Genomic DNA, 23,420 nt, shown 5'->3' on the forward strand with positions numbered 1-23,420 from the left:
CTGCTTTGGCAGCCTGGGGTTCATGGGTTCAGATATTGGGCACGGACCTACACACTGCTCATCAAGCCATGCTGTGGTGGCGTCCCACATACAAAAAATAGAGGAAGACTAGCACAGATGTTAGCTCAGTGACAATCTTCCTCAACAGAAAAAAACAAAGGGGCACAATGTTTGAATGGTAATTTACAAAGGAGGAGATATAAAACACCAATAGGAGGTGGTGTCAAGATGGTGACATTGGCGGACTCTGAACTCACCTCCTCCCACAGACACAACAAATTTACAACTACTCTTGGAACAATTACCCCTGAGAAAGAACTGAAAACTGGATAAAGAGAACCCCTACAATAAGGGACAGTGGTGACTGAGGTGGAAGAAGCAGAAATTCCTTTCTGGAAAGGAAAAAGCCATTATCAAGCTGTAGTGCCTCATGGCAAGCTGGGAGCAATGCTAAGGTATGCAGCCTTCCCTGGAGGATTGGGGGATCCAAGTGAGGAGTGTTACTATAAGCAGCTTTTGGACTGAGCACAACCAAGACAAGTGTCATACTATCTGGCTTTGCCAGCTATTAACTACAATGGGGAATACCCCCAGAAAAGCTATGGGACATAAGGGGAAAAAAGCCTGCTCTTAGAGGGCCCATGCACAATTCACCCATTTTGGAAAACAACCTAAAATCACCAGAGAGAAAGGTACACAGTTCTTTGGTGAAAAGAGACTCACTTGAAAGGCTCTGAGTGCATCTTGGTGAGAGGTGAGAGCTCCCTAGGGACTGAGACATTGGCTGCAGCCATCATTGTGACCCAGTACAAGTGTGCTGACACAGACGCTGGCAGATACCTTTGGAATTCTTCCCCTGGCCTGTTAGCACAAGGATCTGCCCCACCCACTAGAGCACCAATTTAATCCAGCTCAGCCAGAGAAGGCAGCCCACCCAAGGGACTGCAAGAACAGCAAGCTCTCAGACAACTTGTGGGCCCAACATAGGCAGGGTGCCTGGAAACTGCAGCTTGGTGATTGGGTCCACCTCTATGGGGCAGGGTGTGCATGAGGGGTGAGCCTGTCTTGGTGGAGTGTGTGAGACCTCTGTAGTGAGGCGACTGGGTCTGCTTCAGTGGATTGGGGCACATGCATGGGGCAAGACTATGTTGACAGGGTGTGTGGCCTTGTGGGCAGTGGGGCTTGTCAGCTACAGCAGACTTGTGCTTTTCAAGCAGCCACATAGGGGATTGGCCTCACCTTCCAAAGCCTGAAACAATTGGGTACTCCCATGCCTGGGGCTGGCCCAACTCAGCTGCAATATTTTCAAACCATATATCTGATAAGAGGTTAAAATCCAAAATATACAAAGAACTCATACATCTCAACAACAAAAAATCTAACAATCTAATTAAAAAATGGGCAAAAGATCTGAACAGACACTTCTCCAAAGAAAATATATAGATGGCCAACAGACATATGAAAAAATGTTCAACATCATTAATTATCAGAGAAACGCAGATCAAAACTATAATGAGATATCACCTCATGCCTGTCAGAATGGCTATAATTAACAAGGCAGGAAATAACAAGTGTTGGAGAGGATGTGGAGAAAAGGGGACCCTCATACACTGCTGGTGGGAGTGCAAACTGGTGCAGCTGGTATGGAAAACAGTATGGAGATTCCTCAAAAAATTAAGAATAAAACTGCCATATGATCCAGCTATTCCACTGCTGGGTATTTATCCAAAGAACATGAAAACATGAATGTGTGAATATATATGCACCCCTATGATCATTGCAGCATTATTTGCAATAGCTAAGACTTGGAATGAATGCATAAAGAAATTGTGGTATATATACACAATGGAATACTTTTCACCCATAAAAAACTATGAAATCTTGCCATTTATGACAACATGGATGGACCCAGAGGACATTATGCTAAGTGAAATAAGTCAGAGGGAGAAAGTCAAATACCGTATGCTGTCACTCATAAATAGAAGATAAAAACAACAACAAACAATCACATAGAGACAGAGATTGGATTGGTCTCTGACCAGAGGGGAAGGGGCAATGGAGGAGGGTGACAGGGGTGAACATGATGTAATCTACACAGAATTTGAAATATAATGATGTACGCTTGAAATTTATATAATGTTATAAACCAGTTATGGCAACAAAAAACTTAATAAAACACCAATAAAACTTTTAGCCTCATTAATTATCAAAGCAATGATAATTAGAGCAAAAATGAGATTTTGCTCAGACTGGCAAATGTCCAAAAAATGGATACTTCTCAATACTATACAGAGTGTAAGGTATTGTATAGAGTGCATACATCACTTGGTAAAGTTTCTAGAGGCCAGTTTGGCAGTATTAACTTAACTACTTTGATAATCTTAATCTATGCAGCCATACTAATTCTAGAAAGTAATGCTGAGGAAATAATTGCAAAGGTGTGTATATGGATATTCATTATAGGTTTGTTTATAATAACAAAAAAAAACTGTAGATCTCTGTATTCATAAGTAGTTGAGCATTTAAGTAAATCCATTTAAAAGTTATGTCACATTTCAACTGTCTACACACACAGACACACGTACAATATTACAAAGTTATAGTGAAAATTTACATATGATTATGTAGATTTCCACTTATGGCATAGAAAGATATGCATAAGACAATTGATCAATGTGATAGATTCTAGTTGTTATATAGTATGATCCAATTTTGTGATATATTTATGCATTAAAATGAATGGATGTATACACACCAGTCTGTTAGCTGTAGTTTTCTCTGAGTGATGTGGTAATAGATTATCTTTTATATTTTTCTATCTTTTTTGAACTTTTTGAAATATGTTCGCTGTACTTTTATCAAGAAAAATGCATTGAATCTTTTAAGAACATCTTGATTAAAAAAAATAAGACAGGAAAGACCAAACTGGAAATGTTTTAAAAATTGACAGGGGCAAGGGGAACAGTAAACAAAGTAAGGAGTGTATAGACTCAGTGAAGAAAGCACAGCTATTAACAGACTCATAGTACAAGCTGATAGTTGATAATAGAAGGCCTATGGAGGGGCCTTTGGAAGGTCTGTTTTGAGTCTATTGTTACTTAAATAGCTGCTCTTTTGAATGAGCTCTCCTGCCACAGGCAGTTTAACAAAGGACTCCTCACTAACATGTGTACTTTATCCCATTTGCTCAGGGGAGAGGTTTCCAGTTTTTCTCCCGGGAGTAAATTACTTCATGAAGCTTGTTCCCAGACACTTATCTCAGAAGCAGCACACCTTTCTGATAGAAGGTAAATGTCATGACTGAGGCCTGGCACGGAGCCTGATTGATATTCCTAAAATGCTTCTTTTCTGTTCTGGAAGCCAAATCTGCATTCTTTTGAGTGGTATAGAAAGTCAGTACAAATGCTCTATCTATGCTGAACTTGGTGGAGAGGGGAAAAAAAAACACACACACTCCACTTCTTTATTTAGAGTTTGCTTTGAGAACGGCAAGCAGTATTTGAAAGGTCATCCCATTTCAAGAAGCAGATGGATAGGAGAAAAAGACTCTGGCTTTTACAAATAATTTAATTGAATTCTCCTTGCCATTTCTGCAGGCAATTCAAGATATTTTTTAAAGCATTGATCCATAATTATCTTTCAGAGTGGTTAGTATTGTTAGACAGATGTGTAATTCTTCGTGTATAAGGGAGTGGGATAGCATCCATTTTACCTATTTGATTGTCTTTTCCTTTCCTGTGCAAACAAATGCACTTAATAAAAGGCAAATCATTGCTTAACAAAAAGAACAAACTAAAAATTTTTTCAGATTTGTTTTTGACTTGAAGCTCTCCTTTCTTAGGCATGGTTGTATTTATAAAGGTCAGCTTCTTTGCCTTCCTATAAGCAAATTATGATTTGCATCCATGTAGCCTGCAAAAATAGTCCCTGGATGGATGAGGAGGAGGGTCACAAACCATGAAATACAAATTTATCATATTAATAGAATGTAAAACAGAAATGACTAGACTTCTAAGAACGCACTGTATTTGTGGTTTATTATTTTTCTTCTTATTTTTTTGCAGGGGAAGATTTGCCCTACACTAACCCCTAATATCTGTGCCAAGCTTCTTCCTATTTTTCTTCTTCCCCTTCAAAGCCCCAGTAGATATTGTGTATAGTAGTAAGTTCTTCTAATTCTTCTGTGACAGCTGCTGCCACAGCATGCCTTCTGACAGACAAGTGGTGTGCTTCTGTGCCCAGGAACCGAACCCAGGCCACCAAAGTGGAATGTGCCCAACTTTAATCACTAGGCCATCAGGGCGGGCTCTATTTCTGGTTTATTTTGGCTTTTTTTTTTTACTGAGTATTTGTAATTGACCTGTGCTATTCTGATTTGTGGAGGTTGCCAGGTAAAACTAAGGATGTGCAGTTAAATTTGAATTTCAGATAAACAATGAATATGTTTTTAGTGTAAGTATAATCTATATAACAGACTGGTGAGTCATCTCAGAGTAGAATATCCTATTTAAATAAAACCGTGAAATATAATTAATATAAGCAAAGTGCATAAGACATATATGTGCAGTTTAATGAATAATTATAAATCAAGGTTTCCCCAGGTCAAGCCATAGAGTATTTCCAGTGCCTCAGGAGTCCCCTGAAAACCCCTCTGATCTTAATCCTCTCTCTAACCACATTGGAGGTAGTTTCTATCCTGTACTTTGCAATAATCTTTTCCTTGCATTTCTTCATAATTTTATCAATGTATGTATTTCTGATCATAATAAGTTTTGCATATTTTAAATTTTACATAAATAGAATCACAATGCAAGCATCTTTAAAGGTAAAAGTATTAATGATTCAATCGAATTTGGGGGCAAATACATGATGTCTCTCCACCAAATTATGAACTAGACAACCCTATTAAGCTTGAATATCCTTGGGTTTTCTTTGTAGCAAAGACTGAAGGGTGGTTATTTAAAAGAAATCTTGGGGCTGGCCTAGTGGCATAGCAGTTAAGTTTCTGTGCTCCATTTTGGTGGCCCAGGGTTTGCCAGTTTGGACCCCAGGCGTGGACCTATGCCCTGTTTATCAAGCCATGCTGTGGCAGGCGTCCCACATATAAAATAAAGGAAAATGGGCATAGATGTTAGCTCAGGACCAATCTTCCTCAGCAAAAAGAGGAGGATTGGCGGCTGATGTTAGCTCAGGGCTAATCTTCCTCAAAGAAAAAAGAAAGAAAAATCTTAATGAGTTCACTGATTTAATGATGCCATAAATCTTTGCATTTTTTTGTACTCTCCCCTCAAAATGTTTGTTCTCCCAAGCCTCATTGATTTTCCAGAACATGGGGCCAATCCAGTGATATTTTCACTGGGTTTCAGTTTCATTGATATCAGTGGAGTAAATCATGTCCCAAACCTGTCTAAGGTCATAATGTTCAGCCATAAATGGATAAAGAGCCTTTTGATTTATTATTCATGTAGATAACAATACTCAGAATGATTAAGGAACATTCCCTATTATATCATAAATTTTATCTGGTGACATTTAAAAAATGTCTTCCAGAGCCCAGCCCACTGATCCATGGACTCTCTTTCCTTTTGTTAATGGCACCATATTTTGTTTTCCTCATTTCTCCTTTATCTCCTTAGTGCTGAACATGACACATTTTCCAAGTTTCTTTGAAGAGCAACCATCACAACAGCAAAAATAATAAAATGCAATTTAAAAACAGATTTCTGAATGTTCTAGGAAACAGGCAATTTTGCATGGCAAGCACTTGAACTCAGGGGTGATTTATTATTCACTTGGCTGTGGTGAACATTCATGATTTGCATGTTAAATTAGAATTATTGAGACTTTTGTATACCCTAAAGGAGGTTGGGAAGTTTTGTCTTTAAAATTTGAATTTACTGAAATTTACCTCTTTAAGAGACAAACTGAGAATTTTCTATCTAGAAGGAAACTTAAAATGATCTGGTTAAATCCTGTAGATAATGTACATAAAAACATTCAATGTTTTTTAAAAATTGGGCTGATATAGACATTTTATATGAGGGCACAAGAGTAGAGAACCATAGTTTCTTTCTTTCTTTCCTTTTCTCCTGCCTTCTTCCCATTTTTTTTTTTTCCTTTTAAAAAGAAAATCTTTGCTCTAACAAAGTCTTGCCCAAAAGCTCAATATAAAGTAGTTACTCTGTTTGAATAGAGGGTGGAGCTGGGCCCTACCTTCCATATTTCCACTCTACCACGTGGACCCCCCAGAGTACAATTACAGAGCCTGTGGTTTTCCTTGATCACAGTTTTAAAACTGAAGAGAGCTGAATAATTTATTTATCAAACACATTATGGGCCTGACACTCTTCTAAGCATTTTACAACCATTAACTCATTTAATCCTCAATATAACCCTGATTTGCTTATTATTATTGCACTTATTTTACAGATGAGGAAAGTAAGGTACAGAGAGGGCAAATAAGTTGCCTAAGATCATACATCTATTAAATGGCAGAGTCTGGACAGTGTGTTCCAGTCCCTGTTCTTATCCAGAATGCTTTGCAGCCTCTCCCTAGCAGCAGCAGCAGGAGTTATATTCAACTCTTATTAGGGGTAGGAGCTGTGCTAGGAGCTTTACATGTATTATCATAGCTGATGTTCCCAAAGTAGCTAGTGAGGTAACAGTATTATCCCCAGTTTACAGATGCAGGAAATGAGGCATAAAGAAGTTACATAGCATTTCTGTGAGGGGCAAGGCCAGGATTTGAACCTTCATGGTTTGACTTCAGAGCCTAGGCTCTCAACTGCTTGTTTCATAGGCTCCCTTAAAAATGAAAATATTTGTTTGTTTTTAAAGAGTTATGATGCTTTTCATTTTCTTTCATGTTGGGTCCACATTGTCTGACACTGCTAAGAGAATATCTGTATTCCAAGGAGCCCGCCAGTTACCTCTACCAGGACAGGATCACGCCCAGAGGAAATTCAGCATCTTAGTGTTCCCTACCCATGGCCTTATGGTTCACAGTTTTTTTTTTCTAGTCCTTCCCAAATTAACCTGATTAGTTTCCTCAGTATTCTTTGCACTTCTATAAGCAATCCCATCACGTAATCATACTTATCTGACAAAGACTAATGGCTCTCCTTCTACGTCAATCTATGTTTTGACTTAATCCTCCTGGAAATACAAAGTCTTTTTCTTGTCTGATGGTTCTAATGGTGGAATGTTAGGTCCAGTTGCAGACTAATAGTTGAGGACCTTTCTCCCCATTCTGCTCTGGTTTAGCTAAAGAACCATGCATCCAGAACAGTTGTGTTCAGCATGCAAGCAAAAGATGTTTCTTATAGTAGGAACAGTGAGAAGCCTGATGGCCTAAGATCTAGAACATATGGATGAATGGGTTTATGCTATTCCTTTAACCCGGTTGTGCTTTGGCCCTTTATCTGCTGTGCAGAAAGTTTGCAGGGCAAGGGCAAGTGAAGAATTTTGGCTGCCATGTGCCTTCAGTAGTGGCAAGGCAGAAAGTAGTGCTGTGTTAACTCTGTGATAATGTGTTTCTTTTAGGTAAGTATAGTTTTTTCCTTAGAACTTAATATGCCTTTGTCAATTCCCTCTTAATATTTGCCCAGGACTTTAGCCTCTTGAGTTAAATCTTAGGTAAACACAGTGATTTCCTGAGACCAGTGAGTAGAGAAATATCTACTTGGGCAAATGGAAACAGATGGAAATCTTGCTCCTACTAGCCTCCTATCCAGATAGGGGGTCTTTTACTCCTTCCCCAGGAAAAATAGTGCTGCACAAAATTAAAATAGATAGGTCATAGTTCTACCTATTTAAAATAAAAAGGATTCTTATAGTTAGAAAAACATGCTCACTTTATATAAAGGTATAATTTCTTAAGTTTGCTTTCACTCACAGAGGAATGAGTTAGGAGGATCAGTACCCAAGAAGAGATTGAAGAATACGTGAAATTAAATTGATGCCTGGATAGTATCCTCTAATCTAACTGCTCCCAATTTGTTATAAAAATTCTCAAGAAGATAGGGCTGGCCCCATGGCCGAGTGTGGATACTGGGTGTGGACCTAGTGCCACTCATCAAGCCGTGCTGAGGCGGCATCCCACGTAGCAGAACTAGAGGGACCTGCAACTAGAATATACAACTATGTACAATTATGTACTGGGGGGCTTTGGGGAGAAGAAGAAGAAAAGAACAGATTAGCAACAAACGTTAGCTCAGGTGCCAATCTTAAAAAAAAAAAAGAACATATATGTGTATATATAAAGATATATAAAGTTACTATCACTGAAAATTAGTTCTTCTTGTCAACCTATTCTAAATTCCTGTAGAGGATTCTACTAACTAGAAGTCTGTTGGAGCTAGAGTGAACAATTTCAACTGATGGTTTCTTTGTGCTATGGCCAGAGGAGGAAAGACCTTTAATCCTTTGGCTGCTATCTTTCCCCTAGTTCATGCAGAGACTACAAAAGTGAGTGACAATTCCTACACGATGTAGGTACTTTTTATGAAGCACCACTATGAATGCAGATTTCTTTTTCTACATTCATGTAGAGAATGCAAATAGTAGTTGGTCAAAGAGATAGTCGTGTATTACCGGTTTTGTATTAGTTTCCTATGGTTGCTACAATGAACAACCTAGTAGATCACAACCACACAGATCTATTATTTTAAAGTTCTGGAGGTCAGAAATCTGAAATAGATTTCATTGGGATAAAAGCAAGGCTTCAGGTGGGCTGAATTTCTTTCTGGAGTCTCTAGGGGAGAATCCATTCCCTTGCCTTTTCCAGCTTCTAGAAGTTGCCTGCATTCCCTGGCTTGTGGCCCTCTTCCATGTTCAAAGCCAGCAATGGCCAGTCGAGTCTTTCTCATATTGTATCACTCTGCATGACTTTTTTTGCATGACTCCTCTACCTCTCTCCCTTCAAATTTAAGGATCCTTGTGATTACACTGGGTCCACCTGAATACTAGTGGATGCTCTTTCTATTTTAAGGTCAGATGATTAGCAGCCTTAATTCCATTTGCTCCCTTCATTCTCCTTTGCCATGTAACCTAACATGTTCACAGATTCTAGGGATTAGGGTGTAGACATCTTTGGTGGTCATTAGTCTGCCTACTACTTGGGGCAATATTTTTTTTGGAAATGTATTTGTCAATGTCTGTCATAGTTAAGGCACCATAGCTATGTTGAAGGTAAAGGGGGCCCTGGGGAATGTTGTTTTTCATATTCAGGTTGGACACAGATCTGGGCAGTGGTGCTAGAAGATTCTACATCAACCAGAGGAGCTCCACTAGATAGAAAACCTGTTAGAGGTTGGGAATTGGGATATAAGTTCTGCAAACCAACTTAGCATTCTAGCTGTGGGGGATTCAGTCATACACAGGTAAAGACAATCATCATCTTTTTTGGCAAACACGGCCTCTTTCATGATAAACTAAAGATAAAAAATTACGGTAGACAAGAAGAAAGGAACAGAATCTCAGAGATTCAGAGTAACAGTTGACTTTCCAGGATGATTTGCCACAGGAACATGAAAGAATTTTTAGAAGTTTGGCATCCTCAATAACCTCAGAAAGCAGAAAGTGAAATGAGAGAATAAACTAAGACTAAAAAAAATGTAGGATGGTTTGGAAAAGGAGACAGGTTAGTCAAGAAAACATGGTAAAGAAAGTGGAATAGCATAGCAGAATTAAAATCTCCATTAGAAGATGAAGAGAAATCAGCATTTAAAAAAATATATCACTAATGTAGAAGAAAAATTGATGTTTTGTCAAAGTGAAGAAGAAAAGGACAATAAAAATGAAATTAATGAAATAAAGATTAAAAATATCAAAGACAGATATCATAGACTTAAACACTAGACATAGTGTAAAAATTATAGATGTTCTTGAGGCAGAAACATTTGGAATACCAGTAGTAATCAAAAATTAATAAAAGCTCTTCTGAGCTAAAATAAAAGCAAGAAAGCGTTGGTATGCAAATTGAAAGGGCTTTCCATACTCCAGGCAACATTAGTGAAAAAGGTGCCATACCATTTCAACAATATTGTTTTAATTACAAGAATAAAGAAAATAATCTTTCAAGCTCACAGGCAAAGAAAACAGTGCCTTACAAAGGAGCAAAAATCAGACTGGCCTTTTTTTTTCCCCCGTCACACTATATGATAGCAGCTATTGCTATAAAATCTACAAAAATTTGCTTAGAACAGTTTGGGAGAATGTACCCAAGAAAGGTAAATATAGTCAAGTTGTCTTTCATTTGTAAAAGTAACAGTAACAGATTCTCAGTATATAAGAGAAAAGAAAACATAACGCTTCTTTCCTAGGGAAATGGTTTAAGGATACAGCCCAGGTCAGTGCTATGCAAAGTGAGGTTCAGGGTCAGTAACATTAGCATTATTTGGAAACTAGTTGAAAGTACAGATTCTCAGGTTCACCCCAGACCTCTTGAAGCAAAATCCCTGGGGATGGAATTCAGCAATCTGTGTGTTAACAGTCTCTCTAGGAGATTCTTACATCCACTAAGATTTAGGAACACTGGTCCAGGTAACTGAGAGAAAAATCGAACTTCAGAATTCAGTAACAGAGAAGTGAATGGTATTGAGAGACTGACCATTAATAATGAAACCGATTCAACTTAAAGTGAGATTTAAACAATTGTAACTTTAATTATAACACTGAATGCAAATGTAAAACTATACTTTTGACAGACAAAATATGTAACATAAAATAAAACTTTAATAAGTATTTAATATTTTATAATAAGTAATAATAAAACCCAAGATCATATTTACAGGGTCCAGAAATAAAACTGTGATAAATCCTCATTTTTCTAAGGGTGCACTCAATGATTTCAAGTATTTGGAAGTTTTAAAGTTTATTTATCCATTCAACAAATATTAATATTCTTTTTGGTATGCCAGGTATTACTATTAGAAATTAAAGAAGGATGGATGACTTCCAAATCAATGGGGAAATATAAGAATGTGCAGCCTGGTTGAAATCGCCAAGTACAGGAATTAACAGTGAAACATAAAATACATAAAGCATAAAGTAAGATCACAGAGGTACAGCCAACATATCACTTATGCCAATACAAGTAAATAGTGTAAACTCCCCTATTGGAAAAAGGGCAGATAATTTGAACAAATAGTCCATCTGAATATTGACGTTCAGTAAGAGTATATTATATATTTATAAAAAGCCATGGTTTTAGTGTTAGCATCCTTTGATTAAGTCTAACCACTGCCACATATTACCTGAAAGACTTTGAGAGTTATATTTAACCTATTTGATTTCAAATTTTCTTGCATGTAAAATAGGAATGACATTTCCCATGTACCTTAAATGCTTAGAAGAGCAACTATGAATGTGAGAGCATTTTGTGAAGCTGAATCTCATTAAAAAATAATCATTAAACTAGTTATTAAAATACAAAGACTCTATTTCAGCTAAAAAGTAAAATCTAACCATGGGTTACTGAGCAGAGAGATACATAAAACAAAGTGACTTGTTAAGATTAAAAAAGAAATGGATGGACAAGATTTATCAGGCAAAAGCAAAATAAAACAAAAAGTTATTTCAGCAATATTTTGACGAAATAGAATCAAAGACTGTAATATTAAATGTGATCAAGAAGGTTATATTTTCTTTCAAATAGTTAGACTTTACTATGACAATAAGACAGTCCTGAATTTTCATCATCTTGATAACAGCCTCAAACAAAGGCTGTTAGAAATATAAGGAAAAATTGATAGAAACATAATTGTTATATGAGACTTTAATATACTTTTATTGATCCTCCATAGGTCAGATGAACACAGAATACGTAGAGTGCTTTAATAATCTAATAAAGCTATTTAATAAATATTTATTGAACTTTGTTCTCTAGAAAGAAAAAGCAAACTTTTAAAGGAGCCATGAAACATTTAGAAAAAAATTGATCATATATTATACCTCAAAGAAAACCATATTAGATTATGAAATATATAATGTTCATAGGCTACGTGCTCTGCCTACAATGATATGAAACTAAAAATTAATGAAAAAAGTTTAAATGCAAAGCTTAACAACTTGAAAAACAGCAATACCAACAACAAAAACCAAAAAATTCTAAAGAGCTCTAGGTTCAAATAGGAAAGAAAGCCTAGTATAATAAACTGTTAGACAAATGAGAACTCTATGTATTCACATTTTAAATGGCCAAAGCTGTATTTAGCAGAAAATTGGTAGCCTTTCATTATTAGAGCTTTCATTATTAAAGGAGAGTAATAAAATCAATCTGTAGAAATTAAGAGTAATGATTAATACGTATAGACTTCCCTTTTCTATTAAAAAACACAGGAAACAGTACTCATTCAATAAGTTAGGAATAGGATGAACTTACACAGCACATTACAAGCTATCTATCAGAAACCTACAGCAAGGTACATTATTTAATGTTAACATTGAAAATATTCCCTTACTGCTACAAATGAGATGTGTGCTTGCTATTATTGTAACTATTTCAACATTGTACTAACCATTATACAATATGATCACAGTCAATGTAATAAGTTAATCAGATTAAATATGAGGCATAAATATTGGAAAGAAGAGATAAACTAGTACTATTTAAAAAGATAATTATCTGTTCCAAACTCAGCTAATAAGCAATTAAAACTGATAAGAGTTCAGTAAGGTAGCTATATGTAAGATTCCCTTAAAATATCAATAGAGTTCTTGTATATTTATAAGAACCACAAAAATGTACAATTCACAAGTAAACTAACATGGACCACATAGTAACTATATAAAAAATATTGAACTCTACCAAACAGCTTAAAAGAAACTTAAATAAATGGGGAGAAGTGCCATGTTCCCTAGTGGGAAGACACAATCTGTTTAAAATCTATACTATCACAATCAAAATTCCAACAGAATTTCTTAAGGGACCTTATAAGCATCTTCTAGATTTTGGAAGGGAAAAAACAATACTTTAGAATTATTTAAAAAAAAAATGTATGGGGGCTGGCCCCATGGCTAAGTGATTAAGTTTGCATGCTCTCCTTCAGCAGCCCAGGGTTTTGCTGGTTTGGATTCTGGGCATGGACATGGCACCACTCATCAAGCCATGCTGAGGTGGCATCCCACATAGCACAACCAGAAGGACTTACAACTAGAATATACAACTATACAACTATGTACTGGGGGGCTTTGGGGAGAAGAAGAAGGAAAAAAAGAAGATTGGCAACAAGATGTTAGCTCAGGTGCCAATGTTTAAAAAAAAAGCAAAAATGTATGGAGAAGACTTATTTTAAAGGAAAAACCATGGTGAGGTATTTGCCTAAAAAATGAAAACATTTATACAGTGAGGCTAAATACCAGACAAAGACATCATTTGTTAGAATGAGGAGTACAAAAGCAGATTCATATATACATAAAATTGTAGTTATTGATAGGGTGGAATATTAAATTAGAGCGTGGATGAGGTAGGCTTTCAGTGAATGGGACACTTGGCTATCTACCTAGAAAATATGTTAGACACATTACCACACACACACATACACACAAATATCTCCAGTTATGCTACAGAGCTAAATAGCTTTTTATCAAAAATTTAAAAACACTAGAGAAAAAATATGAGACATTTTATAATCTTGGGATGGAGATCTTTTTATACAAGACGCAATACATAGATATCATAAAGGGAAGAAATGAAGATTTGACCTTGTGAAAGTGAAAAAATCTATATGACAAAGGACACTATGGTAGCCGTTCAGGTTATTTGTGCGTATTTTAGTTCTCCTCTTACTGGGCACATAGAATGGGTATGGTTCCTCACCCCGCTGAATTGAAGCAAGGCCATGTGATTTACTGTAGATGAATGAAATGTGAACTGAAGTGATGTATGTTAGTTCTAGGCAAAAGCATTGGAAGCTAGTGCCTTATTCATCATGTTTCTCTTTTACCGCTGCCTGGATGATAAGTAGATAATGAAGGTCACCAGCTTGTGTCCTTGAGTGATGATGCCGTGAGCTCTTGTTAATCTGGGAAATGGACATGCGTCATAACTCAGGAAACAACCTTTGTCTTTTTTTTTAAGCCACTAAGGTTTGGGAGTTATTTGCTCATCCAGCATTACTGGACCCATCATGACTGATGCAAACACCATGACAAAGTTAAAACATAAAGAATAGTTATTTCTGCTTCCCATATAGCCAAGTAAAGTTCCACAGATAACGACTATAAACTCTGGCCAAAATAAAGAAACAAAACAAAAACAGAAACAATTCCCTGAAGGATCTGTAGAGTGAACTAAGGCAGGTAGATTCTGGAGGTGAGTTGACACCTGGAAGATGAGATTGGCATGGGTTAAGTTTCCCATGCTGAGGTCAAACTATATTCATTGCCACATAGGGTAGCTGAAACTCCAATGGGAAACCCACAGGTTTTCTGGCCAGAAGAACCAGAAGACAGAATTTGGGGTGACTGTAGCTATTGGAAAGTGAGAGGGGAATCTCAGAAAAGAGAGAACCAGAAAGGGGGAACCACAAATTCTTACTATAAATTCTACCCAAATCACTGGCTGACCCTTGGAACATGCATCCACACGGCAGATTACAAGCAGTCAGTGAATTTGAAGATAAATCAATATAAAATTTTTCTATGAAGAACAGAGAAAAAAGATCAACAACAACAACAACAAAAACAACCAGAGTCTCAAGCTCCTATGGGATAATAGCAAAAATTTGAGCATACAGATAGTTGGTGCCTCAGAAGGAAAGGAGATAGAGAATGGGGCATAAAAGATTTTGAAGAAATAATGGCCCCAAACTTCCCAAATTTGGGGAAAGAGATATATTTACATATTCAAAATGCTGAGGCACATGATAATCAACCTGCTGAAAATCCAAGACACAATCTTGAAAGTAGCCAGAGAAAAACAGCATAGCATATACAAGGGAACTGTATTTCTACGACTGCCAGCCTATTTTCAAAAACCATAAAAACTAGAAGACAGTGGAGCAATATCTTTAACATGCTGAGTGGAAAAGAAACTATCAATCCAGAATTCCATATCCACTGAAACTATACTTGGAGAATGGAGGCAAGATAAAGTTGCTTTCAGATAAAGAAATACTGATAGGATTTACTGCCAGCAGACCAAGCTATACTACATGAAATGCTAAAAGGAGTTCTTCAGGATAAAAGGGAATAATAGATGGCAACTCAGATCCTCAGGTAAGAATGAAGAACATTAGAAATCATAAATATAAGGTAAATATAAAAGCCCAGTTTTTTCCTCTTAATTTCTTTAAAATACATATGTCCAAGTAAAACTAATAACATCATCTTGTGGGGTTTATAATGCATATAGACGTAATTGAAATGGCAGCTTGAATGCGGAGGGATTTGCAAATAGGCCCATGTAATGACAAGGTTTCTATATTTTATGTGAAATAATGTAATGTTAACTCTAAGTAGATTGTGAAAAGAGAGGTTAGATTGCATTCCAGGGTCTCTGTAAATGCCAGTTCCTAGATTGAGGAGAAAGTATGTGTGCAGGAGGGCACCTCGCAGAACCTTACTGGCCCACATGGTAGGCAGGCAGAAACATTATTTTCTCTATGGACTCCAGATCAAGCAATCTCTTCCAAAAAGTGATGTATCTTTGACTAACCTTCAGATTGAGTGTTTTAGAACAGTTGAGGAGACATAGCATGGTTTCTTTCTCCTGTCCCTTTTCATTCCCTAAGAGTAGATAGCAAGTCCAGAAAAAAGAAAGAAGATGATATTTAGAATTTTCTCTTTTGTCATGCTACAGACTTATGGGGACTCTTGAGAAATCAGTATGAGTGGGAAAGAGATAATAGTTCTTTCCAGCAAGGTTAGCTTGGTGCTATGTGTGGTTCTTGAACTAGACTCAGGAAGCTGACTGGGTATTAGAAAGCAAGCCAAGAATGCATGATGGAATTTGCTAGTGGGAAGCTTAGCCTTTTCAGACTCTCTCTGAAAAGGGCCCTGGAGTTGGGGGAGCAGAATACTGACTTCACTTTGAGGTAGGGCAGACTGAGAGGAGGATGAGGTGTGAGGAGGGACAAAGAGAGCAGGTCGCACCATCTGATGGAAGGCAGCGCATGGGCAGAGAAACGTGAACTCTGGAGTCTGCGAGTCTTATGTCTAAACTTGCCTACACCATGTCCTGCTGTGGGACCTTGATCTAGTACTTCAAGCTGGAAAATGGTCCTTAAAATAGTATCCATGTTGGGGGCCCTCCCGATGGTGCAGCAGTTAATTGCACATGTTCCGCTTTGGCAGCCCTGGGTTTGCCGATTCGGATCCTGGGTGCGGACATGGCACTGCTTGGCAAGCCATGCTGTGGTAGGCATCCCACATATAAAGTAGAGGAAGATGGGCACGGATGTTAGCTCAGGGTCAGTCTTCCTCAGGAAAAAGAGGAGGATTGGCAACAGATGTTAGCTCAGGGCTAATCTTCTTCTTCAAAAAAAAATGTATCCATGATAAATTACTGGAACACGTGAATATGACCTTGTTCAGAAAAATGGTCCTTGCAGATGTGATTAAGTTAAGGATCTTGAGATGAGAAAAACATCCTGGGTTATCCCAGGAAGCCCTAATTCCTTTCACAAGTATCCTTATAAGAGATGGACCACAGGAGTTTGAGACACACAGAAGAGGAGAAGGTGATATGACCTCGGGGGCACTTGAGTGATGTCACCTCCAGCCAAGGAATACTGGAAACCACCAGAAGCTGGACAAAGAAAGGAGTGGAATTTCTCCTAGAGCCTCTGGAGGGAACGTGGTTCTGCCAATGTCTGGATTTTGGATTTCTGGCCTCCAGATGTGTGAGAGTATAAATTTCTGTTGTTTTAAGCATCAAGTTTGTGATAATTTGTTACAGGAGCCACAGACAGGAAACTAATACAGTCAACTACAAACCTCCCTGAATTTCAGAACTCTCATCTATAAAGTCAGGTCATACTCGCTACCTTGTTGCTGGAATTAAAGGAGAAAATGTATAAAAATAGATAAAGAAAGAACAGGAAGTCAAAGAGTAGAAGATAAGGAACATGCTGGGAAAAAATATAGACACTCCATGTTTGATGTTACTAATTTATTCCTAATGAGCCCATGGTTCACCCAATAATGGTTTCCAGGACACAATTTCCCATTATTTTAAATGAGAAAAAATGATAATGTGTTGCATGTCAACCCAACCTTCCAACCAATTTCCTGAAATGTAAGTAAAACACAGTAAAACGCCCATAGTTGAGCCATAAACTACCATATCCAGATTTAAAATACTTTAAAAATTGTATCCTTGATCACCTAGCAATTAATGTTGTTGTTAAATACTTGCTTTGTATGTAGTTACTTTCCTAACTTGCTTTGCTTCCTTTTCCACAATTATTTTCAAAATTTTTTTCAACTCTTTCCAACAATAAGCAAAAAAGAAAAGCTAAATGTGAAAGGCACTGTGGTAATGTTTTCATTTCAAGTGCTCAGCAGCAGAGTGTGGCTCACACTGATGCTATGATGGCCCTTTAGCACCAACAATGTCTGAAATGCATACCCCTTATGTTGACACTCAGCATGCTTTTCAAAATATCTACACATGATTCGGACATTCTATGGAACATATTCGGAAAATTTCTTGAAGATTTTCCTGTATATCATTTTGCTCGTTTTTGTACTGAGTTTTGGTGTCATAAATCTAAATTTTTGCTACATAAACTTTGACAAAAAAATATATATTATGAAATTTATATTTCAAAAAACAAGGGTTATTTTACCAGGAAATTGTTAATCAAGGCGACATTCTGCAAGGTATGCAACATACTTAACAGCAGACAGTAACATGAAATATACAAAGAGTTAATGTTAATAATCAGAAATAAAAATGAGTAAAAAAATGGATAGGATCGTGAACAAATATAAATTGGAGAAGTAATAGAAATGGCCAATTTATGGATGAAAAACTGTACAACCTCAAAAGTAATCAGGAAATGTAAATTAAGATAACCATAACATAGCTTTTTACATTCATCCGATTGGCAAAATAAATTTAAAAATCTAATAATACCGAAGGTTGGTGAAGTTGTAGAAAGTGGGGATTCTCAACATGGGACAAACTGGTGCCACTGTGGAATACAGCGTGGCATCATCTAGAAAAGATGAAGACATGTGCATCTCCCGTGACTATATGCCCAAGGAGATGTGTACAAGATACCTACAACAGCACTTCTTTTTGTAATTCAAGAAAATATAAATATCCACCAATGGCTAATGAATAAATATTATGAAATATTAATACAAGAGATCGTTTTCAGAAAGCAGAAAGAATGAACGAGAACAACATATATTGAGATAAATCTAGAAAATACTATGTTGAGTGAAAGTTTTAAAAAGAAAGTTGCTGAAGAATGCAATATGATACCATTAGATAAATATCTAAAACATGCAAAACAAAGTCATTTTCAGCTGGTTGACAAGTGTTAGTTATAATGATACTACTACTTAAACCTGGAGATGGGAAATTCTTTTGTGGTGAAATCATGCATAGAGAGAGCCTCCCGGGAAAAAGGAAGCTTTTGTTTTTTCTGATCCAGTAATATCATTTCCAGAAATCTTTCAGAAGGAAATAGAGATGCAGACAAAATTAATTATTATAATCGTGTATTATGGCATTTATATGACAATTAAATATTCTATTAGGTAATCTGTCAGTAAACTGGAGAATTGTTAAATAAATTATGGTACATAAGGTAGCATTTGAAAATCTTTTAAAAATTGTATTCAGTGACATGGGAAAATATTTACAATATAATTTTCAGAGAAAGCATACAAAATTGCATTGCTATATGATCAATATTTGGTTTAAAAAAATCAACAAACAGCAAAAAGTGAAGGCACACATATAAATAAACCTGGGAAGTATCAACACATTATCAATGTTTCTCTCTCAGTGATAGAATAATATATGATTTTAAAAATTCTTTGCCGTAATTCTCATATGGGGTGCAGTGAGCAGATATTGCTTCCATAATCATAATTAAGAGCTTCTTTGGCCTCTTTCTAAAATGGGTAAGTCTGAATGAGGATTGTGATTGTTTTTTTCCCAGCTGGACAGACTCTTATCCCTTTGCCTGTTCCTATATTGCCAACTTCTGTGTATGCTTGACACAGGAGGATGGAATTCTATATGAAAGTGCTTAAAGGCACTACAGGAAGTAATCTAAGTCGAATGGGAATTGTGAGGATTAAATGAGGTAATGAATGAAAAGAGCCTAACACAGTTCCTGGCACAAGTCAGTATCTAATCATTATCATTGTAATTAACTAATCACGGCTATATTTTTATGTTACAGATGAAAGCTTGCAAGTCATTTCTTTTGTGAACCCAAAACAAGTTTCCATGTTACCTATGGGTACCAAAGTCCTAAAGACAGAAAGCAATAAGATGTTTATTGTGTGAGTGATAAATCCGAGACAGGAAGAGTTTGGGGGAAGAGCAGAAAAAACAAATGGTAAATCTTATTCTTAAAAAGAAAGGGCTCTCTGTCTCCATTACAGACAGCTGTCATGCACAGGCTGGAACAACTCTTCGGGCAGAATCAGGGATGCTTGGAAACGATAAATCTTTTGCAATTTAGGCCCGTAATCTATTTACCCTCCACCCAGGGCTTTCTTGTGGATAACTGATTCCATGTGTTGGACTTGCAGCAGAAAGGGCATGTCAGTTACATGGTCAGTCAAGTTGCATGGCCGATACCTGCTAACTTTGCCTTCCATTGAATGATGATATGTAATATACCTTGTGATTATGCAATAAATGTTTGTTTTCTCTTACTTTTTTTACCTGATAGATTGGCATCTATGATAACATGCAGTTTCTAGATGAAAATAGAGTTGTGTTGCAAAAGAGACAAAAGATTTAGCAAATGTAATTTTATATGCCAAAAAAATGTACATTAGTAGCTTTTATGATGTGCCCTTGAAGGGAAACATGGTGAATTTGCATCTGATTTAGGTCTTCTGTGAACAACTTAAAAAAGGGCAAAAGCAAGCATAAGACAATTTTATCTGTTTGGATGGTATTATTGAGTTCTTTTGGGAGATTTGTGTTAGTGACACCTCCTGATTCCTTCTTGCATTTGGAGGGTATAAATAGGGATTTATAGAGAATGGTCATGACCAAAATCTGTTTGGTCTTCAAAGTACGTCCCAGAGAGGTTGTAGGACTTTCCTCTTCTTACCTAGCATGCATAGAACAGCAGGCAGTGGCCATGTTAAGTTGTTAGGTAACTCATTTAGGTTATGTTCTCTAGGTGACACATTAGACGTCTTTGCCTATCTTGAGTCCTCCATTCTCACACTGGTAGACTTTTAGTTTCATAATGAGACTGCTTCTAACTTATTCACCTCTGTACCCTAGCCTGGTAGCACTCAACAGAAACATGCTGAACAAATAAAGAAAGAAGGAACCTACTGGTTGTGTTATCCATCCATCCATTTCTCAAAGTTGCTGCTTTTTCAAGGTGTCTGCTGACGCAAAGTGTCAGCTTTTGTCTCCTTGCTTTGGAAAGTGATCATTTAAGTTCTCCACCATAGAGGGATTGTCAAATACGCATGGTAAAAATAAACTTGAGGTGAAGTTGTAATATACTATAATGTGCAGAGGGATTGATAAGCATAAGGAAAAATTCTGCCACTTTCGTCATGTAGCTACATGAACCATTTGGAAACATTGCAGCAAACCAGAAAGGGAGCATCTAACAGATCTTAATCTCCCCTTCCCCGTGCCCCATCCTCAGTGCTGTTCATGTTTGCTTCTCTGAAGCCTATTTAATTTGTGACAAGTTGGGAGACACCTTCTCTTTTCTGAGGTCATCTTTGAAGAATGATGTGCTTAGCTGCAGGCTGTTTTGATTGTTGATCTGCAGTTAAAGCCCTAGCCAGGTATTGTATTTTGCCTTTAAGATAAAATCAACAAATAAAAAGTTGAAAGAGAAACAGAGTAATCCTTGAACATTCCTAAATGTATACACTCTCCCGCTTCCAAAAAGAAGCAGTACTTAATTTTAAGTTGAGACTCCTTTCTGAGAGTTCAGATAGCTCTGGGTTCACCTTTATTCAAACATTTAGAAGCTAAAAATGGTACAAAGAAAGTTTATTGCCAATCAGATGCATTTGGAAGCCAGTATCATTGATCTCGATAAGCTCTTTGATGAGCTGAGGTCAGATTCTATCACAGAGACAGATGTGGTTCATTGTGAATGAGTGTAACTTACTGATTAGGTATAAGGTACAACTAATACATAATTACATCTGGGGAAGGGTTGGTCATGGTGATGCCACTAGAAGCTGGTGAGTTAGACCAATTGAAATTTTCCTGTTATCTCCAAACCTCACTGTAAAACTGTTCTTGTACCCAATTGATCTTCACAGCTTTTGAAAAGAAAAATTATAACTTGAGCTTCCCCTCTCTCTTCATCTGGCCTCCTCTCTTTTGGGGGTAGAGACATTAGCTGGCAATCAGATATGCAAGAACATGGAAGAGGAGTAAGAACAGGAAACCTGAGTAATTCATTTGATAAGTATTATCTATCATTCATATGTAATGTACTGTATCGTAGTGGGTGATCAGAGAAATGGGATCATTTGGAAAGTTCAGGTGTTGGTGATAGTAGTGAAAAGAGACATTAAAGCATTTTAGTCTTCAAGAGCAGTAATTTTAGAGAATTAAGGGCTTCTCCTGCCATCCACAGTTAAGTATCTGGTACTAGTCTTGACCTCCTTTCATGAAGAACTATAAAATTAGATAAAATGTATGAGGCAACTCTTTTCAGGAATTATCTAAAAGACAGTGCAGGACTTTTATCTTGGAAAGAAGGTAAACACTTGAGGTAAGACTTGCATTCACCTTGGTTTTCTGCCTAGGAGTGCATTCACTGGACCAGAGTGTAAGGAGGTGGAGCCAAGCTTTGGGTGGTGATTTCAATGAACCAAGGAGGCAGAGTTTGTGGGTTGAGGCTTTGCGGTAGCTAGAATTAGCAGAGTGGGTGCTGAAGAAAAGAGAGATTCATGAGAGGGCACCGAGAAATATGCATGGAGGTCATTGAGGATTTGATGTGCATAAGCAGGGCAAGACTCCTTGAGGCCTTGCAGAAAGTGGCCACTGTGGAGCCAAGAGCCAAACAAAGTTACCAAAGCTGGGAGATGTGGGAATTCTGATGTAGCCTGAGAGGAAGGACTTCATTGAGTACCTGGGCATTCAATTGAGACCCCAGAAAGACCAGCCTTAGGAGTGAGAGCCATGCTCTAGAGTAAGTCCATTTTTCAGGGCCAAGGGCAGAATCAAAATAGACCAGACTTAACAATCACAGGATAAAGAAGAACTCTTAGTAATATAATTGCCTTCCAGAATAAAACTCAGTACTCTTTAAGGAAGACAAGACAATATGGATTCCCTAAATGTATCAGACAGCATCCAGTAGATGACAAAAACTACTGGACATGAGAAGAAGCAGACCCATTAACAAGGAAAAAGCAATAAATAGAAACAGACCCTGATATAACCCGGATAAAAGGATTTTAAAAGAGCTAGATTAGTATGTTGAAGGACTTAAAGGATGTAAAATACATGACACAAAAAGAACAACAAGATGGGAAGTCTCAGAGAAATAAATGAAACCTATAAAAAGGAACCAAATAGATATTCTGTAACTGCAAAGAATAATTTCTGAAATAAAAAATTCACTGAATGGCCTTTATAACAGATTAGAGACTACAGAAAAGTCAGTAAACTTAAGACAGATCAATAGAAATTATCCAATCTGAAGAACAGAGGAAAAAAAGATGGAAAACAATAATAAACAAGGCCTCAGAGACCTGTGGGACAAAAGCAAGCAGTCCAATATTTGTTTAATTAAAGTCTCAGAAAGTAGGAGAGAGAGAATGAGGCAGGAAAAAAAAATATTTAAAGAAATAATGGCCTGAATTTCCATAGCTTTTTCAAAAAACATTAACTACAAGTTTAAGATGTTTAGCAAATCAAAGCAGGATAAATACAAAGAAAATCACACCTAGGCATGTTATAGCCAAACTGCTAAAATACAGAGGTAAAGGGAAAAAGCCATCAGAGGAGGGGAAAAAACATATTATATACAGGAGAGAAAAGTAAGAATTATTCTAGACTTCTAAACAAAAACTGTTTAAGCCAGAAGACAGTGAGATGACATGCAGAAAGAAAAATAAGTCAACCTAGATTTCTACATCCAGTGAATATAGAATTACTTCAAAAATGAAAATGGGGTCCAGCCCCAGTGGCCTAGTGGTTAAGTTCTGTGTGTTCTGCTTTGGCAGCCTGGGTTCAGTTCCTAGGCACAGATTTATACCATTTGTCTGTCAGTGGTCATGCT

General features: G+C 37.0%; 1 protein-coding gene across 7 annotated transcripts in view; it reads left to right on the forward strand.

Annotated features, from left to right (window-relative positions):
• Positions 1 to 23,420, forward strand: part of FHIT (fragile histidine triad diadenosine triphosphatase) — a 1,361,197-nt gene that overhangs the window by 461,357 nt on the left and 876,420 nt on the right. Inside the window, exon 1 of one of the 7 annotated variants that reach the window (XM_070576973.1) lies at positions 3,195 to 3,287. The exons of 5 other annotated variants lie outside the window; for them this stretch is intronic. In XM_070576973.1, the coding sequence (XP_070433074.1) occupies positions 3,233 to 3,287 (55 nt within the window). In that variant the 5' untranslated portion in view covers positions 3,195 to 3,232. Of the gene's footprint in view, positions 1 to 3,194; positions 3,288 to 23,420 lie in introns of those variants that run through there. One more of the 7 variants, XM_070576972.1, reaches the window with a different exon arrangement.

This window comes from Equus przewalskii, chromosome 15 (assembly GCF_037783145.1).
Source record: "Equus przewalskii isolate Varuska chromosome 15, EquPr2, whole genome shotgun sequence".
NCBI lineage: Eukaryota > Metazoa > Chordata > Mammalia > Perissodactyla > Equidae > Equus > Equus przewalskii.